At 38.6% G+C, this 15,021-nt stretch overlaps 1 protein-coding gene across 2 annotated transcripts in view; it reads right to left on the bottom strand.

Moving 5' to 3' along the window:
• The window catches only part of col18a1 (collagen type XVIII alpha 1 chain), a 78,516-nt gene that overhangs the window by 22,333 nt on the left and 41,162 nt on the right, over positions 1–15,021 (bottom strand). For both annotated transcript variants that reach the window (XM_023337608.1, XM_023337607.1), the window contains 4 exons: positions 11,019–11,560; positions 8,115–8,195; positions 6,547–6,618; positions 1,333–1,402 (listed from right to left, as the gene is read on the bottom strand). In XM_023337608.1, coding sequence (XP_023193376.1) covers positions 1,333–1,402; positions 6,547–6,618; positions 8,115–8,195; positions 11,019–11,560 — 765 coding nt within the window. The remainder of the gene's footprint in view (positions 1–1,332; positions 1,403–6,546; positions 6,619–8,114; positions 8,196–11,018; positions 11,561–15,021) is intronic.

Raw genomic sequence — 15,021 nt, 5'->3', positions numbered from 1 at the left:
AATATTGACGTGAAAGGGGTACCCCGCGCGTCAATATGTGACGAGGACGGACCGTCCCATGCGTCAATATAAGATGACTTGGGAGTGAGAATGGGTTGTACCACCAGGGAGAGAACTAAAACGTGCAGGATGCCGGGCCTCCTGGACCAACTTTGGGCACCCCTGCTCTAGAGCAATGGAGAGTGTGGAAAAGAGGCGAAGAGGCGTGAAAAAATGTAAGGTGTGATAAAAGGTTCTTGGCAAGAGTGAAAATAAAAGTTTTCCAGGCAATAGTGAGACCAGAAATGTTTGGTTTAGAGACAGAACCAATGAGGAAAAGACAGGAGGCAGAACTGGAGGTTGCAGATCCCAAGATGTTGAGGTTCTGTTTGGGAGTAATGAGCATGGATGGGATCAGGAATCATCAGAGGGACAGCTCATGGTAGCTTCTTGGAGACTGAGATGGCTTGGACATGTTCAGAGGAGACATGATGGCTACAGATGGAACCACCGGGCAGAGAGGAAGACCCAAAGAGAGATTAATGGATGTGGAGAAAGAGGAGATGAAATTGGTGCGAGTGAAGGATGAAGAGGACAGGACTAAGTGGAGACAAATGATTCACTGTAGCAAAAGAAAAAATTTGAGCCTGTTTTTCTTTCGCTAAGCTCATCTTTATTTATTGCAGTACTCGTATTGTCCACTAGATGGAGACATTCATCAGTGAACGTGTTTTCATCCCCTCTAAGTTTCTTTATAGCCAAAAATGTACTGTGAAGTATTAGCATCAGAATAAGAGATTTGTTCTGAAATTGAGTATAAATTACTGATATTAGGATGATTAAGTAATTTCAGCAGAATAATGGCACAGCATTACTAAAATAAATCAATACCAAGGTCACTTCACATAATGCTCAGCATCCTTATTCTTTTTATAATTTTATGTGTTATCATAAAATTGCTTAATTCTACTAATATTACGTTTCTATCCTGGTAACTTTATGTTTTTCTCATATTATGTCTTTATTCTCGTAATATTATAACTTTATTTTTATATTATTACAATTTTTTTTTAGTATTTAACTTTATTCTCCTAATACTATGAGTCTGAGTCGTAATATTTTTCTAATTTTATGGCTTTTTTCCTGTAATTCTTTTTTTTCTTAGCCTATCCCTAGTTCTCCGTTGTGTTTATGTCTCTAAAAGTGAGAATCCTGAAGTTCTTTAACAATAACTGACAGGAAACAGCAGATCCAACAGGGTAAAATGTGAAATGTTCTAACTTTATACAAAAATTTAACTGATCCAGTGTGAAAAAACATAAAAATAAATGAAGAAATGATGTGAAATATTACCTGCTTGTGCCCTCTGCCCGGTCCGCTCCAGCGGCGGCTGTTGGATTGGAGGAAGAGACTCATCGGCTGTCTGCAGAAAAACAGCAGATTCCAATTTAAATTTAAAACCTGCAGTGATTTTGCTCCATTTTCTCCATCTCTACCTCCCACTGAGAAAAGCTTTTATAAACAACGCTGCATCATGGGAAAGAGTTTCTCCCTGTAAACATTAATCACAAGCTCAAATGAGTCATGTTCTGCAAACTGCTTTAATGTTGGGAGCCTGGAAGTGAGTTCTGCTTGTACAAACTATCCCAAGCTTCTCACAACACAATGTTCCGCCTGTTTTCATTCATTTGCGGTTAATTTACTTTGCATATTTTGCACAACTTTACATTTACCTAGCTGAGGCTGTGAAGGTGAAGTCAGAATAAAACCTCAACTATGGAGAAAGTTAACATCTTTATTAGACTTTTATTTTTTACAATTAAGCTGAAAAACAAATAAATCCTTTGTAGAAAACATGCAAAATGTGGAAAAAGTATGATTTTAATAATTTACTGAAGCATCCTTCGGTTCATTTTTAGCATTATTTTGTTTTATTTGGAGTCTTTCTTCTGAAGTCAGATTTCCCACTGGGAAAGTGGCAGCAACTCCGACTTTCTCTGGTTACGACTTGTAAGGTCACCTTGGCGTTTCAATATGGCCGCTACTCACATTAATAGTAATAATCTGTGGCAGAAGAAAGACATAGAGTGGCTCTAAAATCAGTGTTACGTGTAGCACCTGCAACTCTAACCTGAACAATTTGAAAGTGGTGTTTGCTTAGGGAAAGTAAACCTTAAGATGGTATTAGTAAGAAATACTACAATGTGTTAGCTCTAGACAATTGTATTAGCTGTAGCTAATGGTGTCAGAAATAACTACTGGTGTTAACTCTAGCTGGTGGTGTTTTCTGCAGCTAATGCTGTTAGCTCTATTGAGTCATGTTAGCTCTAGCTAATATTGTAAACAGTAGGTCACAAGCCCACCATGTTTGTTTTTTCAGATATCTCGTGTTGGTGAATGAAAATGTACAGGCAGTTTTCCTCAATCCAGATGTTTTCATTAGCTTCCACCGCCTTGACTTGATTTTCTACTTTTTTCTTTACATTTGTTAGTAGAATAGTGTAGGATATTTGCCCAATAAAGAAGGGAAAAGTTTAAAGATAAGTCCTTATGCTTCTACATAATAAAACCTGGTATCTTAAAGAATATAGTTGCTTTCAACATGTACAATTCTTTGACCTCCCATATCTCTGTGTGAGTAGAATGATTAAAAATGCATCATGCATCTGGAAATTTGTCAAATTCAAGTCGGCAATATGTTTCCTGACTTGTTTGCCACAAATGTTTTTGTAAATTTTCAGAGAAATCATCTGGAACATAAAAAAGGCAGCGGCTTTATGAATGTTGTAATGCTTGAAACAGTTTCGGTGTGATTTGTTTTCCCTTTGATTCTGCTCACACCGCAGAGCACATCCGTCATACGTGTGGATTGTTTGAGTCGCTTGGCTCCTGTTTACTCTCTGAAATCACTCTGTGGTCACTCCAGTCTCCAGTCAGCCAGCCAATAAACGCATCAGGCCTGAGACAGGAAATGAGAACAACAGAAGCAGATTTCTTCACTTTGTTTCTGAAAACCTCAGATTGTCCCCTGTGGGATAAAGACAGGAGAAACGTTCAGGAGGAGGAAGAAATGAGGACCACCCGAAGGTTTGATGCGATGATAATTAACTGTATTTCTCAGCTCTGTTGCACAGCTTTGATTGACCTGAGAATCCTCGCTGTTTTAACTTGATTTATGGATTATTGTGATAAAGAATGGCCTGATCGCTTACACCATCCATCATGGCTGCTAACGGCAGGCTGCTTAGCTTTGATGGAGCTCTGGACTTCTGAGGATCGTAATAGTTGCACTGAAGATTATTTAAAAAGTATTTCTTAAAGGTGACCAATTATGTTTCATAAAAACATGTTAATTGCATTTTTTGCACAAAATCATTCTTAGACAATGAGTTTTTAGTCTGATAAGTTCTGCCTATATTAAACAGTTTAAGGGCCTCTATCACCAAATCCAAATAAAATGCTGCTGGCCACGCCCTCCAACTCAATGTTTACACTCGCAGGGAAAAATGTCTGCAAACAGATGCAGAGTTATACTACCGTACATCTTTGAAAGGCAGAAGTGGAGCCTCCTGCACAACTAACAAGAATGCAGAAAGTGGTTTCTCAACAACTAAATACTTGCCTTTTCCAGCAACCATTGTACAGGGCATACGGCAGTAAAACCAGCTGACCAAACGTGCTGGAGCTCAGCTTGGGTTTCTAGGTAACGGGACAGAATTCTGCTGGGGTTGCTAGGTAACTAGACGGAACTCCACTGGGGTTGCTAGGTAACGGTGGAATAAGACTAAATAATCAAACTCAATTTTCCAGACATCACAAAACATTAACTTTTTGTGAAAAACAGCTGACTGTTTTTAGAAGCAGTTGAGACCCAAATGGAAGTGCAAAATGTGAATTGTGCATAATAAGTCCCCTTTAATACTGGATTTCACTCCCATCTCTTTACAAGATGTTCTGTAAAAGTAGCAGCAATTGTTAAACCTGAAACCTGATGCCTAACGGGGGGAGCCTGATCTGGCAGTGACCCGTTAAAGACTCGCTCTGCCATCCATCCATCACGGTGGATTCCAGGAAGACAGAATGGAAAGTCTCACCTCTGCTCTCCGCCCCCGACGGCTCGCCGTCCGGACTTGCCTCTTAATTGCAAGGGTTGGACGAGAGCAGAGGACGGGATGGGACGTGTGAACAGATTCTCGTCAGATGGAAAAACATTGGCAGGTGGACATTAAAACGGCAGCTGTTTCCCCAAACATGACATTTTCATACAACATGCTGATTAATAAACGTCTGGAGGAACGAAAGAGAAAAAAAATCCTCGTAAAAGTTGCTGAAGACGAGACTTCCGAAATGAACTGCCTGACCTCAACCTCAACCTCCACTTTGTTGGTTCCTGAAGGCATGTTGATGGAGAAACCAGTGGAAATACCAACGCCTGGAGGCGGCGGGAAGCCTCCGACTTGGATCGGATCGGATCCAAATTGACATCTGGTTTTTCAGACTCCTCTGTAATTGTAAAAGCGCTGCGCTCACTTGAACTGGCTGGAAGCTGCTGCACATCTTAGCCTTGGTGTCAAAACGCAATGGATAGAAAGCAGAAAGAGGAAAGCTGAGGAGATAAAGAGAAGAAGTGAAGTGACAGCGTAAGGAGTCCTGGACACGGCCATTTCTATCTTTATTGGGGCCCCTAAGTTATCAAACTACAATGAAGAGATTCCTAATCCTTTAGCTGGTCCACAATCTATTACATTTTGCAAGCCAGGCAGTTAAAATTACAAATCAATAACTGAACTATATAAACTATAATACAAAGAAAAGAGCAATACTTTATACGTCAATAAAAAAATACAGATTTTAAGTGTTTATAAAAACTCTTGCTAGGATCCGAATAAATAGATCTGCAGTCATATTCATGACTCCAGAATAAACGCAGTGTGACGTCAAGCCCCACATCTCCCTGCTGGAGGGCAGAAAGCTGCTCACCGACGATGACTACCATTGGATCTAGATGTCAAGTTGTCAATATGACACACTAAATGTTAAATGTATGTGATATGTGAAAGAAAGTGCTTTGCTACCAATTGTCAACACTACAACAACTAGCTAACAAGGTCAGAAAAAAGTTTTATATAAAAAAACAGCAAGTGAGAGAGCAGTAAGTCAGCTATCCGTCAGCTAGCTTGACTTTGAAAATCTTAACATGTACAGTACAGACTAAAAGTTTGGACGCACCTTTTAATTCAATGAGTTTCCTTTATTTTCATGACTATTGACATTGTAGATTCACACTGAAGGCATCAAAACTATGAATAACATGTGAAAATATGCACTAAACAAAAAAGTGTAAAACAACTGAAAATAGCCCTTATATTCTAGTTTCTTCAAAGTAGCAACCTTTAGCTGTGATTACTGCTTTGCACACACTCTGCATTTTCTTGATGAACTTCAACAGGTCGTCACCTGAAATGGTTTTCACTTCATAGGTCAACCTGCCCTGTCAGGTTAATAAGTGGGATTTATTGCCTTATAAATAGTCATGAAAATAAAGAAAACCCATTGAATTAGAAGGCGTGTCCAAACTGTTGGTCTGTACTGTAGATGTGCTATGGAATATGATCTGTTTCGGTTATGTTAAAAAAATTATCATCAGATCATCAGTAGAGCAGGTTTTTAAATGAGCTAATCAACAATGGCAGCGTTAGATTAACTAATGACAGCGGTAGCTAATCTACCACAGCGATCGCTTATTAATAATCATATTACAAAATATCAAACCTGAAAATATAAACCTGTAATGAACCAAAGTTCTGTTCTTTGTGTGGAAATGTTTGCGTGTATTTGTTGGTGTTGAATCCTGATACGTTAGCGGAGCTGTCAGTCAGTTGCTATGGGAACCGGCCTGTCTGTAGCAGAGAGCAATAAAGGATAATACAAGCCGTTTTGAGTTGTTCAATGGTTTTTCTGCAGATAATTAATTCAATGTGTCAAAATGACAGACATCAAGAAACTCCAGCAGAGTTAATTTTTGGAGTTTATTTCTACCTTATCTTTAAGTTTTACTCGTATAAAAGATGTAATAAATATATGAGATTGCTACAGATAAACACAGGACTTCTTAATTTTCCTCAGATGAAGCTGAACATCTCAGGAAGGAGCAGTTGCAGAGTTAGCATAAAGCAAGAAACATCCCTGATCCGGGGAGTTTGAGGGAAGTTTTAGAAGACGATTCCAGTTCCTGAAACGTCCTGAATGCAGAAAGAATCCAGACGAAGCTCGATTTCCAGGCATCAGCTCTGCAGTTTTTAATCTTCCCTCAGGGATGAGTGTTTATCCACTTAAACAGAGTAACCCGAGGCTTCACTGAAACATAAAACACAGCTCTGCTCTTCACGTTTTGTGTGTAAGAAATACAGGCATGGCTGGGTGAACCGACGGATTTCCCCCTTTGCAGCAAAGTGCTTTCATGTAATCCCTCCTAACATCCGGAGATTAATTTTTAAACTGAATCTTTCAGGATGATAATCAGTTTAAATGGAAAAATAAGAGAGTCAGAAAATCACGTTTTCATACCGTCTGTTGAGGTTTCTCACTGAACGGTTTTGGCCGTCTGGTTTCTCTGTAGCCACTTCCTTCTCCTGAAGCCTGAAGAGACCAATGAGGATAAAAACACATCAAGTGTTTTTAATCTGAACATTGAAACTCTGTTAATTTATCATTAAATCACTAAAAAGCAAACTTATAATAGCCGATGCAGATAATTAATTCAATGTGTTTTCAATTATTTAATGGTTTCTGTTCCTGGGTTTCATCGCTGTGGGCGGGGCTATGAAGTCTGAACTTTGATGGTCGAGTTTGACATGGTGACGCTTTTTAATAATTTAATGACATATTTAATTAATTAACCGTCTATTGGGCATTTAATTGTTTAGTTACTTTATGGTACATTTCATTAATATTTTAATGACTTATTTACTGATGAGATTTTGTCCCTTTTGGTCTTCCATAACAATGTGGATTGACGAGACAAAAGTGGAGCTTCTTTGGATTGTTCATTGCTTTACATTTGGTGTCAAACTAACCCAGCATTTCAGAACCAGAGCACCAAACTTAAATATTTATTTGACAATTTATTGGCATTATTATTTTTATTTAATTTTGTTCCTCCATACAAATTACTTTTAAGATGTTTTTAGGTGAATGTTGAATATTTTTCTGCAGTGAAAAACCTTTTTTTAAATGTTAAAATTTATTTGATTATCTTTCTTGATTACAGATTTAATTTTGTCCCTTTTCACTCTCCATTCTGATCATTTTGTAAAAAAATATTTAGCTAACTGAACTATTTTTCTCGTCTCAATTTAATTCTTAATGACAGTTTGTCACCTTCCTAAAATAGTGATCAAAGTCATTTTTTGCCAAGAGAGTTATTTTTTATTTATTTTTTTTGCTAAATCGTCTTTTGGGAAGAAATTATCTGGGCTTTTTGTCTCTTTTGTCCCTCCATACAGATTATTTTATGAATATGAATTATTTGTTTAAATTGAAAAACTTCTACATTTTTCTAAATTACATATTTAATTTAGTCCCATTTGGCTCTCCATACTGATTATTTTTAAGATTTTATTTAGGTGGATTTGAAGTTTTTTTTCTTCACATTTTTATTTATTTATTTATTTATTTATTCTGGTACTAAAATTGATTTAATTCCTTGTTTTTTTCATTTTGTCTGTTCTTACAGATTATGTTTAAGACGTTGTTTTAGGTAAATATGAATAGAAAAACACAATTAAGATTTTGTTGCTATTAAAATGTATATGGTGATCTGAAACATTTTAATATGACAAGGAATATCAAAAACCAAGAAATCATATATAAGTAAAAAAAATAATCATTTTAACCCAAGAAAATTAGATGATTATAAACATTATTGGCAAAGATGAACTGAATAAATCTGAAATGTTGCCACCAAGTTCGGGTTAAGCTGCAGCAGATGGTCGTTTTAACACGATTACATCAACAGATTTCTTTTGAGCAGAAATACTTTCCTTAACCTTGTGAAATAAAATATGTAGCATTCCTGCAGAAAATCAAGCGCATACAGCCGTTGATCTGCAGATATGCGATTATTCGTCACTCACCATATCGGAGTCGTCGTCCTCCTCGCAGAACCGCGCTGCGGCGCTGGGGTCTCCCACCACCCGCAGCTCGCTGATGGCGCCCTGAAACACACACACAGACACACACCGCCGCTGTTTGATCCTCAACGACACGTATAATCACACACACTCCACACGTCCTCCGGACGTATAAACAGGAATGTTTGTCGTTGCCGTGGGTTTCCTGACATTCCCGAGGAATTCCCCCTACATCTGTGGCTCCATTGAATCGTCTGTTTCTGTGTGAAGTTTTGCTATCTGTTCCTCAAACATCCAATCTGCTGGAAGATTTCACACTCGCAGCAGCGGGCGAATCTTCTCCATCAATGAGCCATTAGTCTGAGGAAGAGCTTTTTCTGCAGCCATGTTTGAAGTTGACCGTTTAGGACGTACTGATGTCCAGAGTGAATCATTAAAGGGATTTCAGACAAACTGCGTTTGAACTCTCACCTTTAAAACGTTCAGATGACCAGGCTCCTTTCATCGCACTGCCTCAGATCTTCAACATAAATCTTCAGATTTATGCCTCATGAAAAGGTTTAAACAGTCAATGTAGCACATTCACTGGTTTTTAATGGAAGCCATATTTAATATATGTTGTAAACAAGGATTCAGGCCAAACATAATCCAATTAGGACAAAAAATAAATTTGCACAACTGCCAGATTTGGGAGCCTTTAGAATCAACAAACAAAGTTTAAGCCTCCTTTAAATTGATTAAATATTCCCACGTTTTCCATTTTAAAACAATCCAGGCTTTTCCAGACTCCCATTTTCACATGTTATTATTTTTGGACCTGTAAATGATAATAATGCATATAATTTGGTGTGACTATTTTTTTAATGAAGGTTAGTATGTAATAAAGCAATAATGATATTATCTAACTCCAGGCTGACCATGATAAATATAAACCATTCACGTTTTTGTCTGTGTGTGTGTGTGTGTGTGTGTGTGTGTGTGTGTGTGTGTACATACTTGTTTATGTTGCTTTGCTAGGACCTTGTATTTACATACCTTAAGACACTGCTGCCCAAAGTCGGTCCTGGAGGGCCGGCAACCTGCATGTTTTAGTTCTCTCCCTAATGGTAGTAACAACCTTTTCAGCAGGTGAATGTTCTTCTTAGGCCTCTATCGAGCCGTCATTTGATCCAGGTGCGATAAACCGGAGCGAGAACTAAAACGTGCAGGATGCCGGCCCTCAGGGACCCACTTTGGGCACCACTGCCTTAAGAGGACTGAAGGCCTTACGGGGACCAAAACACGGTCTCTTTTTTATGGTTTTTATGTATGGTGTGAATCAAGTTTTGGTTAAAGTTGGTGATAAGGTTAAACATAAATGTTGTTAGAACAGACTTTGTACCAAAATCACATCATTATGTCAAAAACTATTTTTCCTAGAAAAAGGGAAAAAGAAACAGAAAACAGCCTAGTCTTTTTTTAAATTTGTATTTTTTTTCTCATACTGACCTATACTTTAGCTTTTAGACAAGCTAAAAGCTAATTCTATTTATTTTTATGCCTTTCAAGACAGTGAATGTTTATAGATATTCTAATTAGTCAAGAATTAAGCAAGTAATGCATAAACAGCTAATTTTATGCTGTTTTGCAATAAACAGTATAAAATTTGTTTTATGATGTTTTAAAACATATTTTTAAATTGGCACTTAAGAATCTGTCCGGAAAAATTTACCTATGAGAAGCTAAGTGCGCCAAACGGTAGCAACATTGCTAAATGAACAGTTAGCTCCAATATTAGCACATTAGTGGAAGTGGAAACCTGCCTACTATGCATCTATTTGTTAAACCATCCATCCATTCGTTATACCATTCATCCAACCACTTGTTCAACCAACATCATCTCATCCAACCATTTGGTAAACCATCCATCCATCCATCCATCCATCCATCCATCCATCTCTCTGGGCTCTGTAGGAATATCTGTCTTGAGTATGGAGTCTGGAAAAGTCTTGAATTTTGGCAAGGAAAATGTGCAGAAACTTTTACCATAGAATGAAGACATTGAAAACATGTCTGCAAAACCGCTTGGTAAATGCTCACTGAATAATCACTGAGCATCTTTAACCGAAGCAGTGCAGCCCAGACTGCTGAGGTCAGCATTTGTAGTTAGAAAATGTCAGCTGAGTCATGGTAATGAGATTAAAACCTGGAGCTTTGAATGGCAGGGGAATACAGGCGCATGTTTGGTGTCAACCTGTTTCAGAATAATGGGTCACATGAGAGTCATCACACTCACATATTTATTATGGCAACAGGAAATTAAAAACGTTCAGTCTCATCACTGCAGGAATGGCATTAGATCCTGTTCCAACTTTGGTCTAGAGCAGCGTTCAGACCGAATGCGATTTGAGCTTCAGGGCGTCTGGTTTACATGCAGTCTTTATGTTGACACGTGCATTATGTGCGTATCGAGCATTTGATGAGCATCCAACGCTGGAGTTTTAAAATCTAACTTTTCCCGCTGGATCTGGAGCGTCAAGCAATCAAAAAGACTTCTATGTGACGTAGTGGCCTGTAGGTGGTGTCCTACCAGGAGATGCAGACAGCGATACGTGTTAGAAACTGCAGGTTGAGATGAAAATAATCCTGATAGAAATCCTCGACGGTGCCAAACTAGGTACTGGAACTCACCAAACTCTCAACACCTCGGAATTTTCTGGTGAATTCAAACATGGTGCAGAGATTCCCAACAATGTACTCGTGGTTTCAGTAAACAAAGCCAAGACGCTCTCTCAATATTTCAGCCACCATTGTACAAAGTTACCAGAAGAGGAAATACAATGGCTTAATTCAAGAGGCTCCTGTGTGTGCGCGCCATTTGACATGAGTCTTGAACAAAATGTCAAGCATCGGACATGTTTTACCAACCTTAAATTTGTCAGGATGCTCCCCTCCAGCCTGGCCCACGAACACCCCAGACCCCGACTCCAGCTTCAGCTCCCCCGCCGATCGCTCCATCCGCGTCGCCTGGGGCTCCATGTCACAGTTCAGGTACAGCATGGCCTTGTCGTCCTTCACAGCCACAGCGAAGCGGTTCCAGGCGTTCGTCATGGACGGCACGCGGAACCTGGCCGCCTCTTTGGACTGCCGGGCGCCGACCTGGCTGTAGAACAAAACGACGTTTTGCTCCGATCCCTGAACGGCCGACAGCTTGACGCCAAGGTGCATGATCTGCTGCGAAGAGTCGGTGATGGAGAAGACGATGCCGCCGTCATCGGAGGTGGGCTTCAGGCTGAAGATGAGGGCAAAGTTCCTGTAGAAGGGGTTGGGGAAGTGGGCCCGGGCCAGCTGGCCCGTGGCGGACTCTGGCCCGAACAGGTAGGCGGGGCTGTTGTCCGGGCCATCCACCTCCAGGATCTTCTCTGGAGGAGGATCGCCGATCAGCTGCAGCAGCGACACACCGCTGTCTTCTGGAAAACACAAACGGGAAGTCAGTCTGGAGTCTGATCGGACATAAAGCAACTTTATACTGCCGATATGATGACTTTATTCTGGATTTAATACAATTTTATTCTGGATTTATTACAATTTTATTCTGGATTATAACAACTTTTTTGGCTACTACATTTTTCTCATATTGTCACAACTTTGTCTTATGACAATTTTTCTCTTATTATAACTTTTTCTTCATATTACTATATTTTCCTAGTCTTGTGGTTTTATTTCCATTATTACCACTTTATTCTAGTAATATAACTTTAATTTTATTATGACTTTGTTCTCATAATAATGTGGTTTTATTCTCATAACAATATGACTATTCTCTTATTATTAATCTTGTATAATTACGACTTTTTTGATGCATCACTTTTTTCTAATTTTATTACAATTTTTCTTGGCGTTAGCCCTTTATTCTCATAATATGACTTTAATATCGTAATAGTGCCATTTTTTCTCGTATTATGACAGTATTCTTGTGTAACCGCCTTTTTTCTGGTAATTTTATGACTATTCACATATTTCTATGACTTCATTCTCATATGACTTTTTTTTGTATTATGACTTTATTCTGGTAATATTGCAACTTTAATCATATATTATTACTTTTTCTATATTTTTAAAGCTTTATTCTTGTAACATTCTGACTCTAATCTTGTATTATTACAACTTTTTTGTTGTGCTACCTTTTTCAACTGTACAACTTTATTATAATATTCTGACTATAATCTCATATTATGACTTTATGTTCACACGAGTTTTCTCTCATCATTTTGTGACTTGACTGAGACGCCGTTGTCTGGAGAACAGAAACGGGAAGTGAGTTTGTCGGCCCAATCGGACCGGGTTTGGGTTAGAGAGGAGGGCTGCATGGCAGAGTTTGGTGTTAGACCACAAACTGTAAGGCTGCGGGGTTGAGGACGAAACACAAAAGCATCACAAAGAACATTTATTAAAGAGTCACAGACAAATTACTAAACTTATACTTTAGAAAACAAAATACAGAAACGGAGCTGAAATCTAACTGAACCATCAGAAAAGTGGCAAAACTATGTAAAAATGAACACATCCGTCTGGTTTCAAACACCATGAAGATCTGAGTGATTGGGAATTATGAACTGAAGCCACATTTAAATGTATAAAGTTGGACATCTCAACCCAATGTCTTTGGGTTGAGATGAACACCAAGGAAACTGGATTTCACTTCTGTTTGCGAGTGCAACGTAACAAAACACGAAAAAGTTTATTTTCAACTTCAAACGTTTCTGTATTTAAATGTAATGGGTGGGTTTGCCAGAAGTCTGTTTTTAGGTAAAAACTCGCTACATGTTTGTGGCATGACTTTTGAGATAAAAATAAAGACAAGGCCAAAAACAAAAGGCCAACTAAATGCTAACTCTGGTTAAGAAGATAAACTTTCCACAGAAAATCTCACTCTAAAAAAAAATTACAGAAAGGGCCCAATTTTACCATGTGGGCCACACAAAACTAATTCAGGGGCCACAAACGGCCCACAGACCGCACTTTGAACAGCCCTGTTCAAAGTGGATATTTATTCATGATAAATATCCACTATTTATTCTTTTACACCTGGACTCTAAGAGCCATTCCCGACTCATGAAACTGCTGAATAAACTGTTCTCCTTTCTTCTAAAGGACGTTTTTCCCGTACTGAGAGGAAAAGCAGAGAAATTACTGTTTTCGGACCGTTTTCGGCTCTCGTGTGACGTATTTTTGGAGCTTTGAAGACGTGTTTCGGTTTCACCACCTGGAGGGAAATAAGTGTCTGTGTCGCTGCGTTCAAAGCCGCCCCGCAGCCACCAGAGCAGGAGTTTGGCGGCTCGGCTGTTGGCTTTGTTCAGACGTAAAACGCTCAGCTGGAGCCCGGATCTTCCTCTCTGCTGTGAAACCATAAACATCAGCTGCGATCTGTCAGAGGAATAAAGACGCTTTGATTTGAGTCGGAGCTGACAGAGAGGCCAGTCAGGACGGCGATAAAAATCCCTCCCGCTACGCAGATGTTCTCCGCTCCATGTTTGGCTGCTGAGGGAGATGATTGTACTGCATCCCGATTTAAATACAGTAAAAAACATTACAATAAATGTCACACTGGAAAAAATGCTGCAGATCTGGAACAGAGAGCTATGGAGACATTTTTACCATCGTGGTCGCCATTAATGGTGGAAGAAAGACTTTGGTCACTGTCCAGCATTCTTTGTCCCAGTTGGTTTAAACTTTATAAATATCGCCGTGACCTTAAAAATCATCCTGGCGCATTAGGGCCAGGCTAAGAAAATAAAGTCACATTATGAGAGTCGGAAAAATACGAGAAATGTTGTACAACAGTAATTATATGATCTAAATGATATAAAGTTGTAAAGTTAACAGAAAAAAGTCGAAATAATAAAGTTGTACGACTATAAGTATATTATAATATTGAATTTTTAATATTACCAAAAAACATAGAAAAATATAATGAAGTTGTATGACAATAAAGTTGTACAACTTATTGTATTAGTATGACTTTATTCTAGTAATATAACAGTTATATTATCTGAAAAAAGTCAAGACACAAGAATTAAGTTGCATGACAGTAAATTTATAATATTCCCTAAATAATACAAGAATATTTTAAAATTGTACTATGAAAAAATCTGTCAAGACAAATTTTCTGCAAATTTTCGAATTCTGTGGAATTTAATTTGGAGTTTAATTCCACAGAGAAATCCACGAATAGCTGGAGGTTCACGGCACTGACGGACTTAACTGGTGTATTTATGTTTAAATCTCCCACCAAACTGTAAATGTGCAGAAGCCAAGCCACAGTTTTGAAACTTTTCTCTGTTTTGTGTTTTTTAACGATCACTGACATTAAATTTATTATTTCTTATCAGAATTTTATCCTCATGACTCGAGAGCCTAATCAGATCATGTTGTATATTTATGTGTGTTTAGAAATGGTGATATTTTTACACTTCTACTGAAATCTGAAATACATTTATTTTAATCCAACAACTAAACATAGGAAAATGAAAATGTAAATAGAAAAGCAGAAAATGAAGTAATTACAAGATCATCCAAGAGTTGGTGGATGCAGCTTTAGTGCTGGCTTGCTGATACGCCGTATTGCTAATTATCAACATCTCATCTTGACAAACGCCTTGTAAAAATGTCCACTTGAGTTGTTTGAATGCAGTCCAGGTTCAGAGGCATTCAGGTACACCTCGCCTGCTGCATGAATGGCAGCCAACGATAAACAGTCATTTGCAGCGAGCAGAGCAGATGTTTGCTTAGATAAACTCAGAATGGGAGACCTGCAGAGTCCCACACGTCCTCACACGTCTCAGCCCGGCTTCCCATGAGCTCATTCATGACAGACGTTTGGAGAACTGCAAAAACTGATTGTAGTTCGGCTCTTAAACGCAGCGCTTCG

This window comes from Xiphophorus maculatus, chromosome 7 (genome assembly GCF_002775205.1).
Source record: "Xiphophorus maculatus strain JP 163 A chromosome 7, X_maculatus-5.0-male, whole genome shotgun sequence".
NCBI lineage: Eukaryota > Metazoa > Chordata > Actinopteri > Cyprinodontiformes > Poeciliidae > Xiphophorus > Xiphophorus maculatus.
The sequence above is the reverse complement of the archived record's forward strand: the minus strand, read 5'-3'. Positions and strand labels throughout refer to the sequence as shown.